At 43.2% G+C, this 17,830-nt stretch overlaps 1 protein-coding gene and 1 long non-coding RNA gene across 8 annotated transcripts in view; one reads left to right on the top strand and one right to left on the bottom strand.

The window, feature by feature from the left end:
- The first annotated feature begins 892 nt into the window (after window positions 1-892).
- The window catches only part of COL1A1 (collagen type I alpha 1 chain), a 48,763-nt gene continuing 31,825 nt past the window's right edge, over window positions 893-17,830 (top strand). The window contains exons 1-22 of the mRNA XM_053261347.1: window positions 893-1,097; window positions 3,449-3,637; window positions 4,671-4,702; window positions 4,805-4,840; window positions 5,427-5,519; window positions 5,615-5,683; window positions 6,776-6,820; window positions 8,017-8,070; window positions 8,331-8,384; window positions 9,254-9,307; window positions 10,093-10,146; window positions 10,810-10,863; window positions 10,969-11,013; window positions 12,716-12,769; window positions 12,888-12,932; window positions 13,263-13,316; window positions 14,561-14,659; window positions 14,763-14,807; window positions 14,897-14,995; window positions 16,271-16,324; window positions 16,428-16,535; window positions 17,692-17,745. Of these exons, the coding sequence (XP_053117322.1) occupies window positions 1,016-1,097; window positions 3,449-3,637; window positions 4,671-4,702; window positions 4,805-4,840; window positions 5,427-5,519; window positions 5,615-5,683; window positions 6,776-6,820; window positions 8,017-8,070; window positions 8,331-8,384; window positions 9,254-9,307; window positions 10,093-10,146; window positions 10,810-10,863; window positions 10,969-11,013; window positions 12,716-12,769; window positions 12,888-12,932; window positions 13,263-13,316; window positions 14,561-14,659; window positions 14,763-14,807; window positions 14,897-14,995; window positions 16,271-16,324; window positions 16,428-16,535; window positions 17,692-17,745 (1,473 nt within the window). The 5' untranslated portion in view covers window positions 893-1,015. The remainder of the gene's footprint in view (window positions 1,098-3,448; window positions 3,638-4,670; window positions 4,703-4,804; window positions 4,841-5,426; window positions 5,520-5,614; window positions 5,684-6,775; window positions 6,821-8,016; window positions 8,071-8,330; window positions 8,385-9,253; window positions 9,308-10,092; window positions 10,147-10,809; window positions 10,864-10,968; window positions 11,014-12,715; window positions 12,770-12,887; window positions 12,933-13,262; window positions 13,317-14,560; window positions 14,660-14,762; window positions 14,808-14,896; window positions 14,996-16,270; window positions 16,325-16,427; window positions 16,536-17,691; window positions 17,746-17,830) is intronic.
- The window catches only part of LOC128329735 (uncharacterized), a 41,662-nt gene continuing 34,305 nt past the window's right edge, over window positions 10,474-17,830 (bottom strand). For 2 of the 7 annotated variants that reach the window (XR_008309770.1, XR_008309764.1), the window contains 3 exons: window positions 17,667-17,778; window positions 14,876-15,061; window positions 10,474-11,457 (listed from right to left, as the gene is read on the bottom strand). This is a non-coding gene — a long non-coding RNA (uncharacterized LOC128329735). The remainder of the gene's footprint in view (window positions 11,458-14,875; window positions 15,062-17,666; window positions 17,779-17,830) is intronic. The other 5 variants (XR_008309769.1, XR_008309765.1, XR_008309766.1 and 2 more) reach the window with 5 other exon arrangements.

Below are 17,830 nucleotides of genomic sequence, written 5' to 3' on the forward strand. Positions count from 1 at the left end.
GCTGAATTGCAATGATATTCATGCTCCCTGTGGTCTTGTCTGTTGTCGGTCCGTTATCAGAAATGCCAAACTATGGATTTTCTTCTTTCATATAAAATGTATGGATGAGAATAACTTCCAAGACATACTTTCAATAACCCCTAAAGTTATACATGCTCTGTTTAAAATTAAAATTAAGTTAAGTTAAATTAAGTTAAGTTAAGTTTAAGAGAGAGAGAGAGAGAGAGAGAGAGAGAGAGAGAGAGAGAGAGAGAGAAATATTAAAATTAAAGTGAACCGCAACAAAGCAGGGATTTGCTGCCATTTCACAAACATTTGTAAGATCCCCCAAGTTTTGCTTTGTATTTTAAGAAGAGACATGCACAAACCCACACTTTGCTCTATACCACCCTCTGCTGCTGCACTTTCACAGGTGCTTTCCTAGATCTTGCAGGTCCACACATTACTACTTTTTAGTCTTGCATGCTTAGTAACGTTCAACTTTTGCAGCATATTCCAGCCTTTCTTTGATTCCTGCTCCCCAGAAAACCTTGCTTCCCATTCTCTTTTAATTCCCCTCCACACAAACATACATCGCAGTGCATACCCCGTTACATTCCTCCCTCTTCATGCAGAATGTTCTGCCAACTTAGAAGATCCATGGGTTTATAGAAAGAAGACTAGCAGGGTCCATTCTTTTGAGATTGGTTAGAAAGGGGCTTGGCTTGGCTTCTCAACTTTTTGGGAGTGGGAGCATATGTGTGTGTCTATGTGTGTGTCTGGGGCAGGCTGGCCTTCTCTGATTGGTTGAGGGGCTGGCCCAAGATCCCCCCCTCAGCACTCAGAAGCAAGCAAAGAAGGGATCCACCTCTGGGACACTGGACCATATAAAAAGGGAGCCTAAGAACTTGTCAGAGTCAGTAGGGAGTTTCTGCTGGGGTCTGGAGTGGAACTACATAAATCAGACCGGCCCTGTATGACTGGACTCTAAAGCAGAACCAAGGATACAAAGAGTCTTCATGTCTAATATTTAGACATGTTCAGCTTTGTGGATTCCCGGTTACTGCTTTTGATAGCAGCAACTGTTCTACTCACCAAAGGCCAAGGCGAAGAAGATGGTAAGTACAGCACCTTCTGCAACTTCCCATGCTATGCATGTGCTAAAGAACTGTTTTTTAAATTGTAGTCATTCTGAAAATTGGGGGGGGGGGAATCCCCACTCTCGTTTTCGTCTCCCATCTCTTTCTGGAGAATGCAACTTCTCTCCCTAAATCACTGGCATCTTAGCACTGTAGAGCAAAGGTCAAATCGTTTCTGCAGAGCAGTTTGCCAAAGAGGGAAAAAATGTTATGATTCCGTAATCTGCTTCACTGTCATTATAATTCCTATTGCATGCAGCCGCAGCTCAGAATATGTAGAGAGAAAATCGGGCAAAGAATGTGCTTGTTGCACATGTCCTTCAGAATCCGCTTAAAAAATGGGAAAGGCCAACAGATGTTCATGACCTTTCTAGAGCTTCTAAGGTTGGCATGAATGTAGAGGAGAAAGGAGATTTAAGAGATGGGCAAAAGAAGCATTTCTTCAACCAAATTTCTCCTTGCTCCATGAAAGTGCTCTATGGAGAAAAAATGAACCACTTCTAAAAGCAAATTTAACCAGCTGTGTATAGCCTTGGGCGTGTTTCCTTTGGTCTCTCTCCCTCCTCCCTCTCTCCCTCCCTCTTTTTAAAACATGTCCCTTGGGGCAAAACAACAAGTTGGATCAATTAGAATCTCTGCAATGCCTTGCCAAGTTCAGAAAAGGAGAAGGTGAGGGGAAACGGGGAGTGGGTTGTTGCTGGAGGGGGACAGAAAGGGGGAGGACAGCAAGTTATGGAAAACTCATTGTGTTTTCTTGGAAAGCTAAAGCATAATGGTTGTGTGGGGGAAGAGGAGGAGGAGGCTATTTTCTTGCCTAGTTGAAGAAGCCTGCAAAAGCCATCAGGAAAGCATTGGGGGGGGGGGAGCTTCAAGATGATTCATAAGGAAAAAGTTTTAGCAACCTATAAAGCACAAAAGTCTAGACATCACTTCATAGACAAAGCCTTTTGGATGGTAAAGGATGGGGGGGGGATCTCTTTCTCTGGTCAATGAAGTCCAATGGCGACATCTAGTGGCCATCAAGAGACCCACTTTTGCCTTTGGCTGGCAAGGTACTCTTATTGCCTTGCCTGGGGTGGGGCCATGGGGAGTGGCCTTGAAGTGGATCAAAGGGAATCTGTTTCCGGGGTCAACAGCTAAGCAGGTTTAGTGAACAAACCCCACAGGAAGGGGGGGATATATCAACTGCAGGGAAGATTTGGGCTTGTGTCCAATTATGCACATTCTGCTGCCATCTAGTGGCTGGTCTGTAGTTTTCCTGGAACATTCTCAAACAAGAAATCCATGTTGCCAAGTCTCTTCAGCTGTTCCTTTAGGTTTTTAATGTTTTTCTCCCTCCAGGAATAAAGATTTTCATTTTTTATAAAATAAAATAAAATAAAGCAAAATTGCTATCCAGGTACTTTTCATTTTTAAAATCCTAATTTTAAGAGTCCAGCGTGCAGTTTTATAGGAAATGTGCCTTACAGCTAGGGGAAATAATTCTAAGATTTAGAACTCACAGTTCCCGTTTTTTGTGTTTAAATTAAACATGCTAAGGAAATGTTCCTTACCTCCTTTCAGTCATCTTTCTTTGGCATCTCTCTCCTTGTTAGCATTCTTTGCTTAGCTATACTCCATTTAACATCCATCCAACACTTGTGCTACCAATCAATGGTGTCTGAACCAGATGGGAGAGGATTTCATCTCAGGCAGGAGGCTGTCACACCTGCTTTGCGCACCCACCCTATTGTGGTTCACACCTGGAAACTTCCCTTCCTGCCAAAGTTGTAAGCACTGGATTGGATTTCCCAAGGCCGCATACCATTGACAGGACAGAATTTCTTCCCCTCCATGGGTCCTCCTTCCATCTGAATTCCTGACTCTCTCTCTCCTCCTCCTTCCTATCTCTTTTCCTTTTCAGAAGGTTGTTAATTTCTTTCTCCTTTTCTTGTTTTGTTTGGCTTTGGCTCCAGAACATTGAGGTTACCAGTTGGATATAACAACTGGCCAGAAGTTTTGTTTAAATTCCAAAGCAACTGGAAAGAGTTATTGTGGGGCTGGCTCGTTTCCTGTGTCACAGAGTTTGCTTGATGAAAAGCAGATGAGGTTTTAGAACACACACACACACATGCACACAAAATCCAGTGCAAGTGGAGCAAGGAGGGAAGGGAGGCCAAGGAGCAGAAACAGCTTTTTAAAAAAAGATATTAGTTCTCTAGGTTGCGCCATCATAAGCAACTGTCCCAATGTACTCTCCCATTGCTTCATCTCTTCTACTGTCACTGCTGGCTCCCAGCCAAATTGTCACCTCTCATCCGCCTTTCTGCTTTTGTTGTCTCTTTCTTTAGTTCCAATTGGAACCTGCGTTCAGGACGGAATAAAATACAGTGACAGAGACGTCTGGAAACCTTCACCCTGCGACATCTGTGTGTGTGATAGTGGTACCGTTCTGTGCGACAAGGTGGTGTGTGAAGACCCAGACTGCCCCAATGCTGAGCTTCGCCACGGAGAATGCTGTGCAGTGTGTCCTGATGGCGGTACTGACTTAACCTACTCTCTTTCCTACTCTCTCTTCTGCCCACCCACTCATTCCACCATCCACTTGCCTAATATTTGCCTACTATTCTATTCATCCCATGATCACTGACCTTCCACTCAACCATCAGTCTGTCCTAGAATCTGCCTTCCACCAACATATCCATCATCCATCATAGCCACTCTTGTCCAATTTATTTTCTTGATTGCTTCCTCAGCCCAACCATACATCTACTAATCTATCCAAGTATCCATCCAGTCTCTTTATTCTCTTCTCCAACCAATAATCATTGACTCATCCATCCAGTTATCCTCCCACATGTACATCCGTTGCCTATTTATTATTTTTCTAATTTATCCATCTACTAATCATTCATTCACTAACCTTCACCTGTCGAGTACACTAAGACACTGTTTTCATTATAAACAACAACACCAAACTACTGCCGTAGTTTACATCCACAGTTTAGATCTCTATCCATGACATTTGGGAGGGTGAGATAAATATTGATGTAAATGCTTTTGTGTTCATTCCTCAAATGCAAGCAGAGAGCTGATGAGGAAAACAAAGTCTGCAGAACTAGGAAAGATTTTATGAGACAGTGAAGAGTGGGGGGAAGGACCTTTCAGGACACATAATCAAAGGCACTTTCGCTTTGACACTAAAATGGTGCATCATGGGAAGGAAAATGGACATTCCAGCCCTTCCTTTGAAATGTTGATATTCCAGATGAGATTGCTCAAGTACTCTGATTGATGTGAGTAACTATTCCTCAGATTAGCATTCAGCATTTACTATTAGGCCAGTAATGAGAGCATCCAGTTCTCAACAATCTCTAAAATGTGGTTAGGTTCACTAACAATAAAAGAGACCTGTTTGTAAGGGGCTATTAATGTTCCCTGAGCTGACCTGAAGTTCCAATAGGCTAAGGGACATCTAGGAGCACTAAACTGCAGTGGTTGAGGATGACGATAATACTTTCTGGATGGTGGCAGGTTCTGAATCCTAACAGTCATTTTCATTTTGTGTTCAAGATGTTGCTTACCCAGAAGTCACTGGAGTAGAGGTAAGTTATCTTCTTTTAAATCTAGTGTCCATTTCTTTGGATGCATCAGTTTTGTTCTCTGGATGACAGCATGCTAATCACACTTTTCTTTTTACCTGGCAGGGTCCTAGAGGAGAACCAGGCCCAAAAGGAGACAGGGTGGGTATCTATAAATAAGCTTTGGATGATCATCATTTATAATGAATGAATGAATGAATGAATGCAGAATGGCAGGGAAAATGATGGCAAAATGTTGCATGGGATATTGAAAAACCATTTTTGGATACTTTTTAAATTTTCCATTTCTGGTTGGGAGGAAGGGAAGAACATTCTTCTGCCTATTCACGGTATTTTAAATTATCCCTCTTCTCTTCTACCAGTTTCTGCAGAACTCATATCCCAAGTTTCTAATTAATTGCTGCTTTCAGGGACATTTTCAAAAGTTCATGGCCACTTTGCGTTAAAAATTTCAAGGGGGCTCTAAGTACCAACTAACATCCCATGTTAATTCTAAAAGGTACAAGGCTGTTCAAAACCATTCATCACAGTTCCCAGATAGTTTGAAATGTCAAAGATTTTCTCATCCAGTGTCTGTCTCCCTTTCACTTACAGGGCATAGAACTGCCCCCATTCGCATTTCTGTCAAGTGTGTAGGCGATTTCAGACAGTTCTGGTTATTTTGTATACAAATCACAATAAGCTGTTATGGTCCTAATGCGTGGCTTCTTATGGTCTTTGTTTTCAGGGACTTCCAGGCCCACCTGGCAGAGACGGCATTCCTGGCCAACCTGGACTCCCAGGCCCCCCTGGCCCTCCAGGACCCCCAGGCCTTGGCGGAGTGAGTTGGGTTGACCCACTTAATTTTATCATGCCAATAATTCATGGGAAAGGCATTTTTAATCATGCGGGTAACATGTTTCTTTTCCCTGACAGAACTTCGCTCCTCAGCTCTCTTATGGTTATGATGAAAAATCCGGTGGTCTTGCTGTTCCAGGCCCAATGGTAAGTGTCGATATTCTCTAGGAACAAGGGAAAATACTGACAGAAGCTGTGAGGATTCAGTAAGGAAGGAGGAAAAAAACCTGAGGAGGAAACAGGTGGGCAGGTGTGAATCAGAGACTATTCAGGCTTGCTGGATTCTTTAATACTCAGGATATGAGAGTGAAGTCATATGGATGGATGGATGGATGGATGGATGGATATTTTCCCTTCTGTTGCCTGTGTCACATGCTTACAGTAGCAGAAGCTATCTTTCTGCAATCAAAAATCAAAGACACTAATTTGATTTGTGTAGGACAAGCATCTCACTCCATAAAACACTAATTGGAAACTGAAAATCTCCCTCTCCATGAGGAAAAGGGGACTGTGGCTTCGATACATTAATAATTAGGATGATTATTATATTTGTGGTGATAATCATGTGTTTATCTAGTCTTTCTCTCAAGTGTTCAAATGTCAGTAATCCTCACAAAGTTCCTGTACAACAGGCCAGTGTTATTGTCTCCATAATGGGGGGTAGAGCTGAGTCTGTGGCTGAACTGAGATCTGTACCGAACCTCACCCTCATGACCACTATAATACACCAGTGAATCTGGCTTGGAAAGATCCTTTGAATACAAAAGATTAACAGAGGGATTTGTGAAATCATCCTGATAAATTTCATCCATCCTACTAAAATTAGTTTCACATCTCTCAAAATATCTCTGATCTGCTTAAGCAAGAACTTCCAGTTTTGCCTTCAATTTCCCTTTAGTTGAACCAATAACCAGCCAGACTGGAAAGACATACTAGCATGGAGACTACAACAGTGGTAGTTCCCAAAACCAGAATCGAGGCTAGGCCAATAGGAATAAAAGGATGATTTAGAAGAAATGGAGGAGAAACAATTAAGAGATGACACAAAGGTTATACCTAATCAATGGGAAAGGAAGATATGGAAATTATCAAGGGTCTTGACAGAGTCAAGCAAGGTCAAAGCTATGTGGGTGTCAGATCAGGCCTAGGAAGCATAGATATCAAATGACATCTAGACAAGATGATGGAAATTCCATTGAATCCGTAAACTTGACAGCTTCTTCTCACCTTGATTTCCAGGGTCCAGCTGGTCCCCGTGGTCTTCCTGGTCCCCCTGGTGCTCCAGTAAGTACCTCTTCATTTCTCTCTCAACAATTAAATGGCAGTACTCATTAGTCAAGGCCACATGTATTTGGCATTTCAGAAGCAGAGACTTCTGTACTTGAAAAGGTGTTCATCTGGGTAGACAATCCTAAGCTAGATGGACTGATGCTCTGACTTGGTATAAGGCAGCTTCCTATGTTCCTATGAGTGGTGTTTGAAAAAGGTGGGTGGGGTGGGGTCTGAATAGGCTTTCCAAGAACCAAGAGAAGAAGGCAGTAGTGCCTTGTCATTCCTTACCTCTATTCATTAGTCTCAGAAGCAGAATAAATGATGCAGAATGAGCAGATCTATGCTAATCTACTTTGCATACTGTAGTTGCAGAATTCAACTGTATTTGCACAGAATTTGAGGTTGCTTTGGCAAGAGATACCTTTACTTTTTGCATGGAGGACACAAGATTGTTTCTTGAGAGGCCTAATTAACAGACCAGTGAATGTTCACAAGCCTTCTCAGGAAGAGAAACAAGGGGCATGAGGGCAAGGGGGAGTGAGAAATGTAACCATTTCTACTTTTCCCTTTGATGTGGAAGACAATCATCAGATTACATCACCGTTACCTCCCAACAGGGAGTAGAACAATAACTCATGTGAACTGATATGTTCCCTGCTCCCAGGGTAAAAACAAGGATGCTGTTCTGGAATGAATGCCCTCAAGTGGCAACTCTACCTCTTAATCCAAGATGTAGAACAGAAGGGTTGTCATTTCCATAGTGCACTCTGCACATGCTCAAAAACACTCTTTTATTATTGTTTTACAAGTTCCAGGTCTGAGTCTTGGTGAACTTTAACTCAAGAGAACTTTTGCTAAGTGGGGCTTGCAGTCTATATAAAGCTAACACAACTATGGTTTATTGAGAATTCAGGGCATGAACCAATGAGGAACTCAAAAGACAAGCAAGTGGAAATGGAGGATCAGATGAGCGGGGGCGGGGAGGGGTCCAGCAAATGGTTTGCAGAAGGGCAAGAGGGAAGTGGGTTCACAGAGAGCAGGAAGCTGGTACAGGCCAAGGCACTTGCATGGTGGAAGGCATAGAGGCAGAACTTAAGAAGGGCCTTGAAACAGAGAGCATTGGTTCTTCCAAGGTCCATCCAAAATGGACAGGAGAGCAGTCAATAGTAGCCTTCTTTCTAACATTGTCAATCTTTTGAATCTTCTAGGGCCCCCAAGGTTTCCAAGGTCCCCCTGGTGAACCCGGAGAGCCTGGCGCTTCTGTGAGTACCATCTATGTTTTTGCATCTTGTTTTCACATCACGGCCAAATGGAACAGTCTCTAATCTGTTCCTTGGAGTTTGCTTTTTCCTCCACTTGGGGAGCTTTAAAACAGATAATGCCACAGTCAGGTTTTGGATTAAGAAGCCCTATTTGGCATACTTTTAAAAAATTAAATGGCAAATCTGTTGGGTGAAAGATAGGACCTGGGGATGTCTCACCCCTGGTTTTAACACATCAATTTCTTCTTGGCATTCTCTAGGGTCCAATGGGTCCCCGTGGTCCAGCCGGCCCACCTGGCAAGAACGGAGATGATGTGAGTAACCATGTTCTTCTTCAGAAAAATATTCTCTTCCTTCGAATAATCCAAAGATATGGGGTGCCCAATATGGCCAGGCAGATCACTGACGTCCATGCTGAGTTTGCTCCGAGTTAACAAACCTGCGTGTGCAAGTCTAGTACATTGTCTACAGGAAATGCAAAAAGAGGGGAGACTAAGCATGAGAACAAAATGTGTTCGTTTCTGTTCTGTGGTAGAACAGAAGGCCATGTGCTCTTTTGCACCAGGCCACTCACTCCAGGTCACTTTCCTTCACTATCTTCTGTCAGGCACTCTGTGCTGCAACGAGCAGCAGCTCATGGTCTCATTTCCTTTGGATGCTTCTCTGCATCAGGGGTATCTACTATGTCAAGCAGCTCCACTTACAGACGGAACCTCTAGCTCACCAGCAACCGCCCACCCCCCGCCAGCCAACCGCTGATGGAGCCCCAGCTACATGACAGTGCTGGGTCTTATTCATCCCTGTCCACTGCTCCTTCTTTTGCTTTCTCCTTCCCAGATGATAGGTGCATAGGCAGACCCTCAGGATCATCTGACTGGCTCCTGCCAATCAAAGACAATCCTGCCTTGGAAGTTCAAGAGTTTAGACCTCCTTTACAAATATGATCCATCACATGATAGTCTTCTTCTTCTTCTTCTTCTTCTTCTTCTTCTTCTTCTTCTTCTTCTTCTTCTTCTTCTTCTTCTTCTTCTTCTGCATTTTAAATTTTATTGGCTTTAACTTTTTTTTTTGCATTTTAAATTTTATTGGCTTTTACACATGATAGTCCTCTTCTAGTAAATCAGCTGTAAAGTATCATGGGTCCAGCATTAGCTTATATCCGTTCTTCTCCTTCTTCTCTAAGGGTGAAGCTGGAAAACCTGGTCGTCCTGGTGAGCGCGGTGCTCCTGGCCCACAGGTAAGATGCCATTTCTATCTGGCTTCTGGGATGCTGTAGGATAGATCATCTTGACCCTGGGACCAGTTGTTCAGGGAATGTTACAGAACCTCCCATGTTCACACAAAAGGGTTTGAAAGAGTAGGCAAGACAACCATCTTTGGCATAGAACAACTATAGTCAGTGCCCCTTGCTTTGGCGGAAGGGCATTATTTATTTATTTAGAAATGCATTGCACCCTCCCCCCTTTTCAAGTGCTCAAGCACAATAAATCCTTGTCTCATTTCATTCTCACAACAATCCTGTAAGGCCGTTGGCTAAGTTGACAGACATTGACTTGCCCCAAACCACAAAGTAACAGGGTGGAATTTGAACCCAATACCTGGACCCATTCACTTTGTGCCCTGCACTGCACAATGCTGAAGTTCCCCAGGAGACTTGGCAGTAGCTGGCAGCCTCTTTCTCAGATTGAGCTCTCAAACAATGATCCGTGCTGCACAGAGAACCTTGATCCTTAGTAGGATTCAAGGGTGACCTTCAAAGAAAGACATGACTGGAGGGACAAAGCTGGTCATTATGATGGTCTGGCCTTGATACTACCATCAACAATATTAGAATTTCTTAGGCCTTTTTAATTGTTATCCTATAGTGTTGTGGTTGTTCATGAAATGCAGATTAAAGATGCCCAATCATATACCAGGCCTTATTGTGAAGAGATTCCCCCCACTTGCCTACAGGAGGTTAGGAAGATGAAACATGATTCTATTCTTCTCTCTGTCAAACAACTTCTCATTATTTTGCTTCAGGGTGCCCGTGGTCTTCCCGGAACTGCTGGCCTGCCAGGCATGAAGGGACACAGGGTAAGTTCATCCCAAATTGCTCAACAGCCAATTAAAGTAGGGAAACTTGCTTCTTAGAGTGTCCTGAGGCTAAATGACTACTTAGAAGAAGGTACACATTTTCTCTACAGGCGTTAGGACCTTATTTGCAATCATCAGAATGCAAACAGAACAGTACCTGTGACTGTAACCAGGACACCTTCATTGCATAATTCCATTGCTTCTATGGAGGCTACAATACATCCAGTCACATGGCCAAGTAAACCTTGGAATGAAACCCCTTCTTATGCCATTTATCTTAAGAGCCCATCAAGACCCAAGCTCTTAAAGCCATAAAGCAGACCTGCAAAGTGTCTAAATGGGTGTTTTTAATTAAGCATTATCATGTGTATTTATTTATTACATTGATAACTTGCCTTTCTTCCACTGTGAAATTCAAGATAGTATACATGGGGTTCCCAGCTGGTCTTCCATCCAGGCACTGACCAGATCCAGACTTCTTTAGATTCAGCAGAGTTATTAAAAAGGAAACCCATCACCTTTTAAACCAAATAATATAATATGCAACCCACAGATTTCTTTTCTGAGCAGTCTAACATGGAACGTTCGCCTTTTCTAGACCAGCTTCTTGGATGCTAATGTTTCCTTTTCTTCTCCTCCATTCTTCCATATCATTCATTCTAGGGTTTCAGTGGTCTTGATGGTGCTAAAGGTGATGCTGGTCCAGCTGGCCCCAAGGTGAGTGTCCATTTTAACTGTTCACCTGCTTCCGTTCATACAGAATTCCTTTCCTTGCTCTTCGTGCAACTGGGTGCTTAACATCTGTTCTGTCTTCTCTTTCAGGGTGAGCCTGGCAGCCCTGGTGAGAATGGTGCTCCTGGACAAGTAGTAAGTATACACTTCTGTCCCTTTTCAGTTCATTGCCTTGATGGGCTTGACCATCTTTCCACCTCCTACAAACATAGACTGGGTATCAACAAAAATTTATTTGTTCAGGTTACATAATAGAACGCAAGAAAAATTCCTCTTTTCCAAAGGGTAGTAGAACAAGGGACTGTGATCACACTTTTTAACGCTTTAAGCTCTAAGGATGGATACTGCTGAACATTTATCCCAGTCTGCTTTAGCTTGAATGAGAATCAAGAGCATCTAATTTGTCTGAAGGTGACCCGCTCAACAGATCCTTTTACAGCTTGTGCCACTGGAAACCCTTCAGATGAATTTGTTCCACTTATGGTTAGCTCACAGAAACAATAAGAATCAATGTGAAGTAAGGAAGAAGTTCATCTTTAAATGAGGAACAGCAGCCTTCCATTTGGGGGTCAAGAATATCTTAAAATAAAGAACACAAGGAGTAATATGAAGCAAAGTGAAATATTGCTTTATAGGGAGTTGCAAGTCTTTGTGTAAGATTTCAGATAGTATGGCAGGAGTCTTGGTAGCATTGGGTGTTGGTAGCATCTGAATGAGGAAGGCCTTCAAGACCACAGAGCAAAGACTCTTTCATTTAGTTTGATGGACTCGCAGTGGAAGTTATTCATTTATATATCACATTTATATACCACCCCATATAAAATATCTGGGCAGTTTACACATTAGAATGCAACAACAATTAAAACCTTAAATCGTATAAAACAAATTAAAATAAACATCAATACAACTTTAAAACCTTATAAATTAAAAAACCTGATAAAATAGGTGAGTTTTCAAGAGTCACATAAAAACAGCCAGAGATGGGCAGGTTCTGATTTCATTTGGGAGTGCGTTCCAGAGCCCCAGGGCAACCTAGAGAAGACCCAGTTTGGGATCACCACCAAAAGAGCTGGTGGTAACCACAACCAGATCTCCCCCAATAATCTTAATAGGTGGCAGGGTTCATGTAAAAGAAGATGCTCTCTTAAATAACCTGGACCCAAGCTGTTCAGGCCTTTATAGGTAATAACCAGTACTTTGTATTTTGCCCGGAGTCTTTTTGGCAGCCAGTGTAGTTCTTTTAAAACAGAAGTAATGTGGTCGTAATGTAGCCCCAGAGACCAGCCTGGCTGCTGCATTCTGCACCAGCTGCAGTTTCCAGACTGCATACAAAGGCAGCCCACTGTAGAGTGCATTGCGGTAATCAAACCTGAACATTATCAGCATATGCACCACTGTTTTAAGTTAGCCTTACAATAGACTTGCAAACAGATCCGGAAGAACAAGAACATTTTGTGAGATATTTGGACTATTATCAGGAATGTAGGGAGAGTGGATCTGTTAAAAAAATACCTCCCAAGTGTCTCTGTTAGTCAGAGGCACCTAGGAGATATGAATCCAGCAGCAATATAAAACAAACCAAGAAAGGGACATAACTGGCAAATAATATGGCAGAAATAATATTTGGCAAATAATATGGCAGAAACTCTCTACAGTTTCTGTGACTCTCTGGTGGCTAAGGAAGCATATGCTTCCATAGAGGCATTGTGCTTTTGGAAGGAAGTGGCAGTTGCTGAAGAGCAGAAAAACAAATGCGAAGGATGGGTACAGAATAACTGGGCATCGATCAAATGTATGCATTCTACCAGCTGACTTTGCTTTCCCTTCTTCTCACTAGGGTCCACGTGGTCTTCCCGGTGAGAGAGGCCGTCCTGGCCCTTCTGGCCCTGCCGTAAGTACATGCCTTTTTAGTGCTGGGTTCCTGAGCATCTTTTGTACCACCTTTGGATTTTTCTGTAGTGATACGGCAGCCATAACTCATATGCCTTTCCCTTTCTTCTTTCCTACAGGGTGCTCGTGGTAACGATGGTGCTTCAGGTGCTGCTGGTCCCCCAGTAAGTATTCCCGGGATACTCTTTTTCCTCCTAGTAGGTCTCATTGCCTGGGTGGTGATCATTTTCTTGTGGGGAGGCCCAACCATACAAAATGTTGGCTATTGCCAACCTCTCTGTTCTAAATAAGGATTTGCAAGGCAGCCTTCTCTATAATTAACTATCGGAAAGAAGAGCTTGCCTCAACTCCAGTTTCCTCTTTCTGTTCATTTCAATTCACAGACCAAACCTCTTGCCACAGCTTGGGGCTGAGTTGGCTACTGCTAAGAGCTTGTTAGGTTGGGGCTGCAAAGAAACTCTATCATTGCCACTTAATGTTTTGTCTTATTTCAGGGCCCCACTGGTCCAGCTGGTCCCCCTGGCTTCCCTGGTGCTGTTGGTCCTAAGGTAAGAACACCTGACTGGCTTGCCATTTAGAAACAATTGTCTTGTAAGGTTCATCTCAGTAGCATCAAAGCGGATGTGTTTAGCTTCTGTGCCTTTAATTTCTCAGTTTAATAGTCCCAAGACAAACCATTGAGGGGGAGGTGTCTCATCTCTTTTTTAGATGATGAGCACAATAGCACCTTCTCTGCTCTAAATCAGCTTTTTTTCTTAACAAATCAGCTACAAGTATTTTCCTCTTCTGTGGGAAAGATTCTGGACTAATCCTGACGAGCCCTGCTTCTCATCCTAACAGGCCTGATTTTGAAACAGTTTATTTTTGGTTACGAGCCTGAGAAGTCCTAATAGTTCCTCATTCACAAATTAAGGGTGACATATCAACAACCAGCACAGGCCTAGTTATTATATATTCTGGAAATGATATGGTCTCCCATGGTAACTTCCCTCAGCATCCTGTTTTATTGTGTGGGAAAGCCCCGATTCAGACATTATGCTGTACACGTGTATTGATGTCTGTACACTCATATTGTTTGTGTGAATGACTATAGCTGTGTTCATTTTAAAAGTGAACCTGGATACAGGCCCTTCAAATGCATGGTACATTTAGGAAGTGTACTTCAGTACCTTCATTCAGCATGACACATGAATAACTGTACCTGTGTACAGATCTGTACCAGTGTACACTGTACAGTAATTATATGAGTGTTGAACATAACATATGAATGGGCATAATATTACTTTCCATTCCAGTGTTGTACACTCTTGAGAAGCAGGTAATGCTGTTGTGGGAAGGAACTGACCACACTGTCAAACCTTCCAACAGCGTTCAAATGTTTGTTTGTTTAACACATTTTTATACTGCCCCAAAATTACGTCTCTGGGTGGTTTACAACGAAGCAATGTTACCAGAGACGTTTTAAGAGGGAAACATAAACAGCAACATCCACAAGCATATAGCAAAACAAACTTTAGGAGTAGGCCTCAAAATGGTGGAAAGACCAAGTAATGTATCTCAAGTAGTAGAACTCAGTTGTCTGATCGCTAAGGGGTGGGGCATGAGGCTCTGGTCATGTGGGTTACAGGCTTCATAATAATAAGTCTTCAGGCCTGACAGGGAGAAAGAGTTGTGAGGCCTCAAGAATTGTGAGGACCGTTATGGTGTAATATAGTTTTGTTAGGAAATAAGATATTGCCACCAGGCCTGAGGAGTCCTTATGCTCAGTGTTTTTCTTTCTCTTATTACTCAGGGTGAAACTGGTCCCCAAGGTGCTCGTGGTGGTGAAGGCCCACAAGGTGCTCGTGGCGAACCTGGCGCAGCTGGTCCTGCTGGAGCTGCTGGTCCTTCTGTAAGCTATGCCCTTGGTTCATTTCGGTTTTTATTTTTCATTCTGGTATGCTTCAGAATTTTTTTTAATGAAGATAATAATAAACTTCCTTTCTCTGCTTTAGGGCAATCCTGGCAGTGATGGTCAACCTGGTGCCAAAGGTGCTACTGTAAGTGTTATCCCACCATAAGTGCTTCTTTTGCCCTTACCAGTATCCTCTCTCACCACATTACTCACCAGCTCTGCTCTCTCTTCTAGGGTGCTCCTGGTATTTCTGGCGCTCCTGGTTTCCCTGGTGCTCGTGGCACAGCTGGACCGCAGGGTCCCAGCGGCGCTCCTGGTCCCAAGGGTAACAGCGTAAGTGACATCTCATTGTTCTTTACCTTGTGGCTCTTCATTTACGTTGTGTCCATCTTCAAAGACCTTTGAACAAATGAAGAGCCAGACATCTGAGTTGGCCATCTAGTAGGCCTCAGTTTCTTGTAGCCACTCGGAGAGTGTAGAGGCTCCTATCCTTGTCATGTCTCTGGGGCATGAGGCATCCTCCTCTGCATTTGTCCGCATGACATGCTCTTAAAACTTTGCTTTTTAATAGTTACAGTACTAGATTCTCAAACAGTTGCTGGTGTGTTCCAGTTCTTTACCTGATGGGGGTACAGCCTCCAGACACTGGCCTGATTGCCAGAAGATGAGCATTCTTGCTTTGGGACCATATCAAACCATTCTGTCAGCATATAGCTAGGTTTTGAAAATAGCCATCTTTCAAAGCTAGATCCCTGTGACAGCCAGGATAATGGTATCAAAATGCTAAGCAATAGTATGGGAATGTACATTTTGAGGAAAACCTTTCCAGAATGACTTAATAGGGTGTTCCTGCTGCCAAACCTCAGGGAAAGCCTATTAGCTCTCATAACACCTGCTGTTGTCTGGTGCATGTTGGAGGGTATATTAACAACCCCGCACCCCACCTTCTCTTGCTTTAGGTCCCACTACCAAACCTTTCTAGACAGGAGTCAAGCTAATCAGTGCCAGAGCCAGATTTCTGGGGGTTCCCAGCCAAGAGCCTCTGTGGGCTCCCTTAGTGATAGCAATGGGGAGTGACAGCCAAGCTGCTGGCCACCATCTTTTTCTTACTTATAAAGCAATACCCCTACAATACTGGATGCAACAGCAAGGATGGGAGAACTGCATCGTAGGTAAGGGAAAATGGTGACAGCCAGCATGGCTATTAAAGAGTGCATTGAGCTTCTGCCACTAGTGCCACAAAGGTAAGCTCTCACAATGATTTGGAGGTGGCTTACCTTCACAGTAGTGGCAGAAACTTGGAGAACTTCTCAGAAGCTCCACTGCCAGCAGCCACCATATTTTTGGCTTCAGGTGTCAGCCAGGGACCCTTTGATGGCTCTAGGCCATTGGTCAGGGCTTGAGTTTGCTAATCCCTGATGCTGAAACTCATTATCAGCAGGGTCGTAGCACCTTCCCTTTTAGACCGCGTCATTAATAGATCCTGCTGGAAGATCACATTTTTGTTCTGTTGAAAGGACTAACCCTCTGTAGGATACGAAACAAAGAATTGCATTTGACTCACTGAACGAAATGACTGATTGTGTTTATGTCTTTTATTCTCTTTAGGGTGAACCTGGTGCTCCTGGAAACAAAGGAGATGCTGGTGCTAAAGGTGAATCTGTAAGTATTCATCTCATCTGTGATACATCTGTAGCTTTGCTTCTGTTCTGGTTTTATCACCTCCATCAACACTTAACAATATGTTCTTCATTTTATTTGCTAGGGCCCCGCTGGTGTCCAAGGCCCCCCTGGTCCACCTGGTGAGGAAGGCAAGAGAGGATCTCGTGGTGAGCCTGGACCTTCTGGCTTGCCTGGCCCTGCTGGCGAACGTGTATGTAGCAACCTGATTATTTGGTCTCCTCTTGTCTCTGGTCATCAAGATCACACACTCTTGGCAGTTGCTTTGAACAGGCCCATTTGGGCATGGGTCATACACCCACAATTCCTTATTATGTAACTTAGGCATTGCAAAGCCAAATGTGCAAAATAGGCTCAAAATGATGACTTCAGTGAGTTAGAGAGGATAATTCTGTAAGCTATTCTGAAAGCAGGGTATGCTGCAACTCTTCAAAGAAAACTGAATTTACAGGTGTGAGAGTATCCTTGTCAGTGATTAATAACTTCTTATTAAGCTGTGCAAGACCTGCAGCCTAGTCCTATACAGTGCATTACTCATAAGTAAATCCCACTGAGTTCAGTGACTTAGTAACTGTGCATAGGATTGTAGTCTTAGTTAAATTAGTACAATTTGTTCCTTGTTCCATGCAGTGTTCTAAACCCACAGGGGTTCATTTATCTGGGCACCATAGATGAGCTGTATGTAGCAATTTTTTCTCACTTGATAGATCTATACTATAATCACTCCCTGTCCCTAACGAATGAATCAAATCTGAAACTTGAAATAAGTGCCCCATCTCCCCTCTGTTCTTCAGCTAAACTCCACAACAGTGTCAGAAGAACTGATTTGGTAAATCACTGATATAGTTAAGGTCAAAGGATTGCCCCAGTAAGGTTTTGAGTTCTGTGGCACAATGTATGATCAAACATTTGTTGGATTCTCCCAAACCAATGAGATTAAACCTCCCCCTAGGTTCTACTGTCACCACCCTCCTTCTCTTGAGGGTGTTTTACTCTCCTTTGTCAAGGGTTACCTGCAGCTATTTGCTCAGCAGGCACCTAATATGCCCAGCAAAGAAGGCACTTTTTGAGCATCCACTTTCTCTTTGTGTGTGTTCATAGACTACCTGAAACAAAGGAGTGGGTTGGCAGGTAGAGGATAATGCCTTTGGCCAGTGGGTGTAATTTTGATTCTGTGATTCCTGAAAGAAGAGCATTACCCCAAATATGGAATGACATTGATAAATCTGTAGGCACTGATGTGAACATGATTATGGTATTGTGTCGGATGGGAGAAACCTCTTCCTGACTCACCTAATGACAGTGTCAGATATGTGGTACTCACCTAGTATTCTTTATCCCATTCACAGGGTGCTCCTGGAAGCCGTGGTTTCCCTGGCTCTGATGGCATGGCTGGTCCCAAGGTGAGTTATAGTCTCATGCTGCTGATTTCTTTTCTATAGGAGAAAAGGTATATACATAAATGGTCTCCCAGCTCCATTGGCAATA

The sequence above is a fragment of the Hemicordylus capensis genome, chromosome 6, assembly GCF_027244095.1.
Source record: "Hemicordylus capensis ecotype Gifberg chromosome 6, rHemCap1.1.pri, whole genome shotgun sequence".
In the NCBI taxonomy this organism is placed as follows: domain Eukaryota; kingdom Metazoa; phylum Chordata; class Lepidosauria; order Squamata; family Cordylidae; genus Hemicordylus; species Hemicordylus capensis.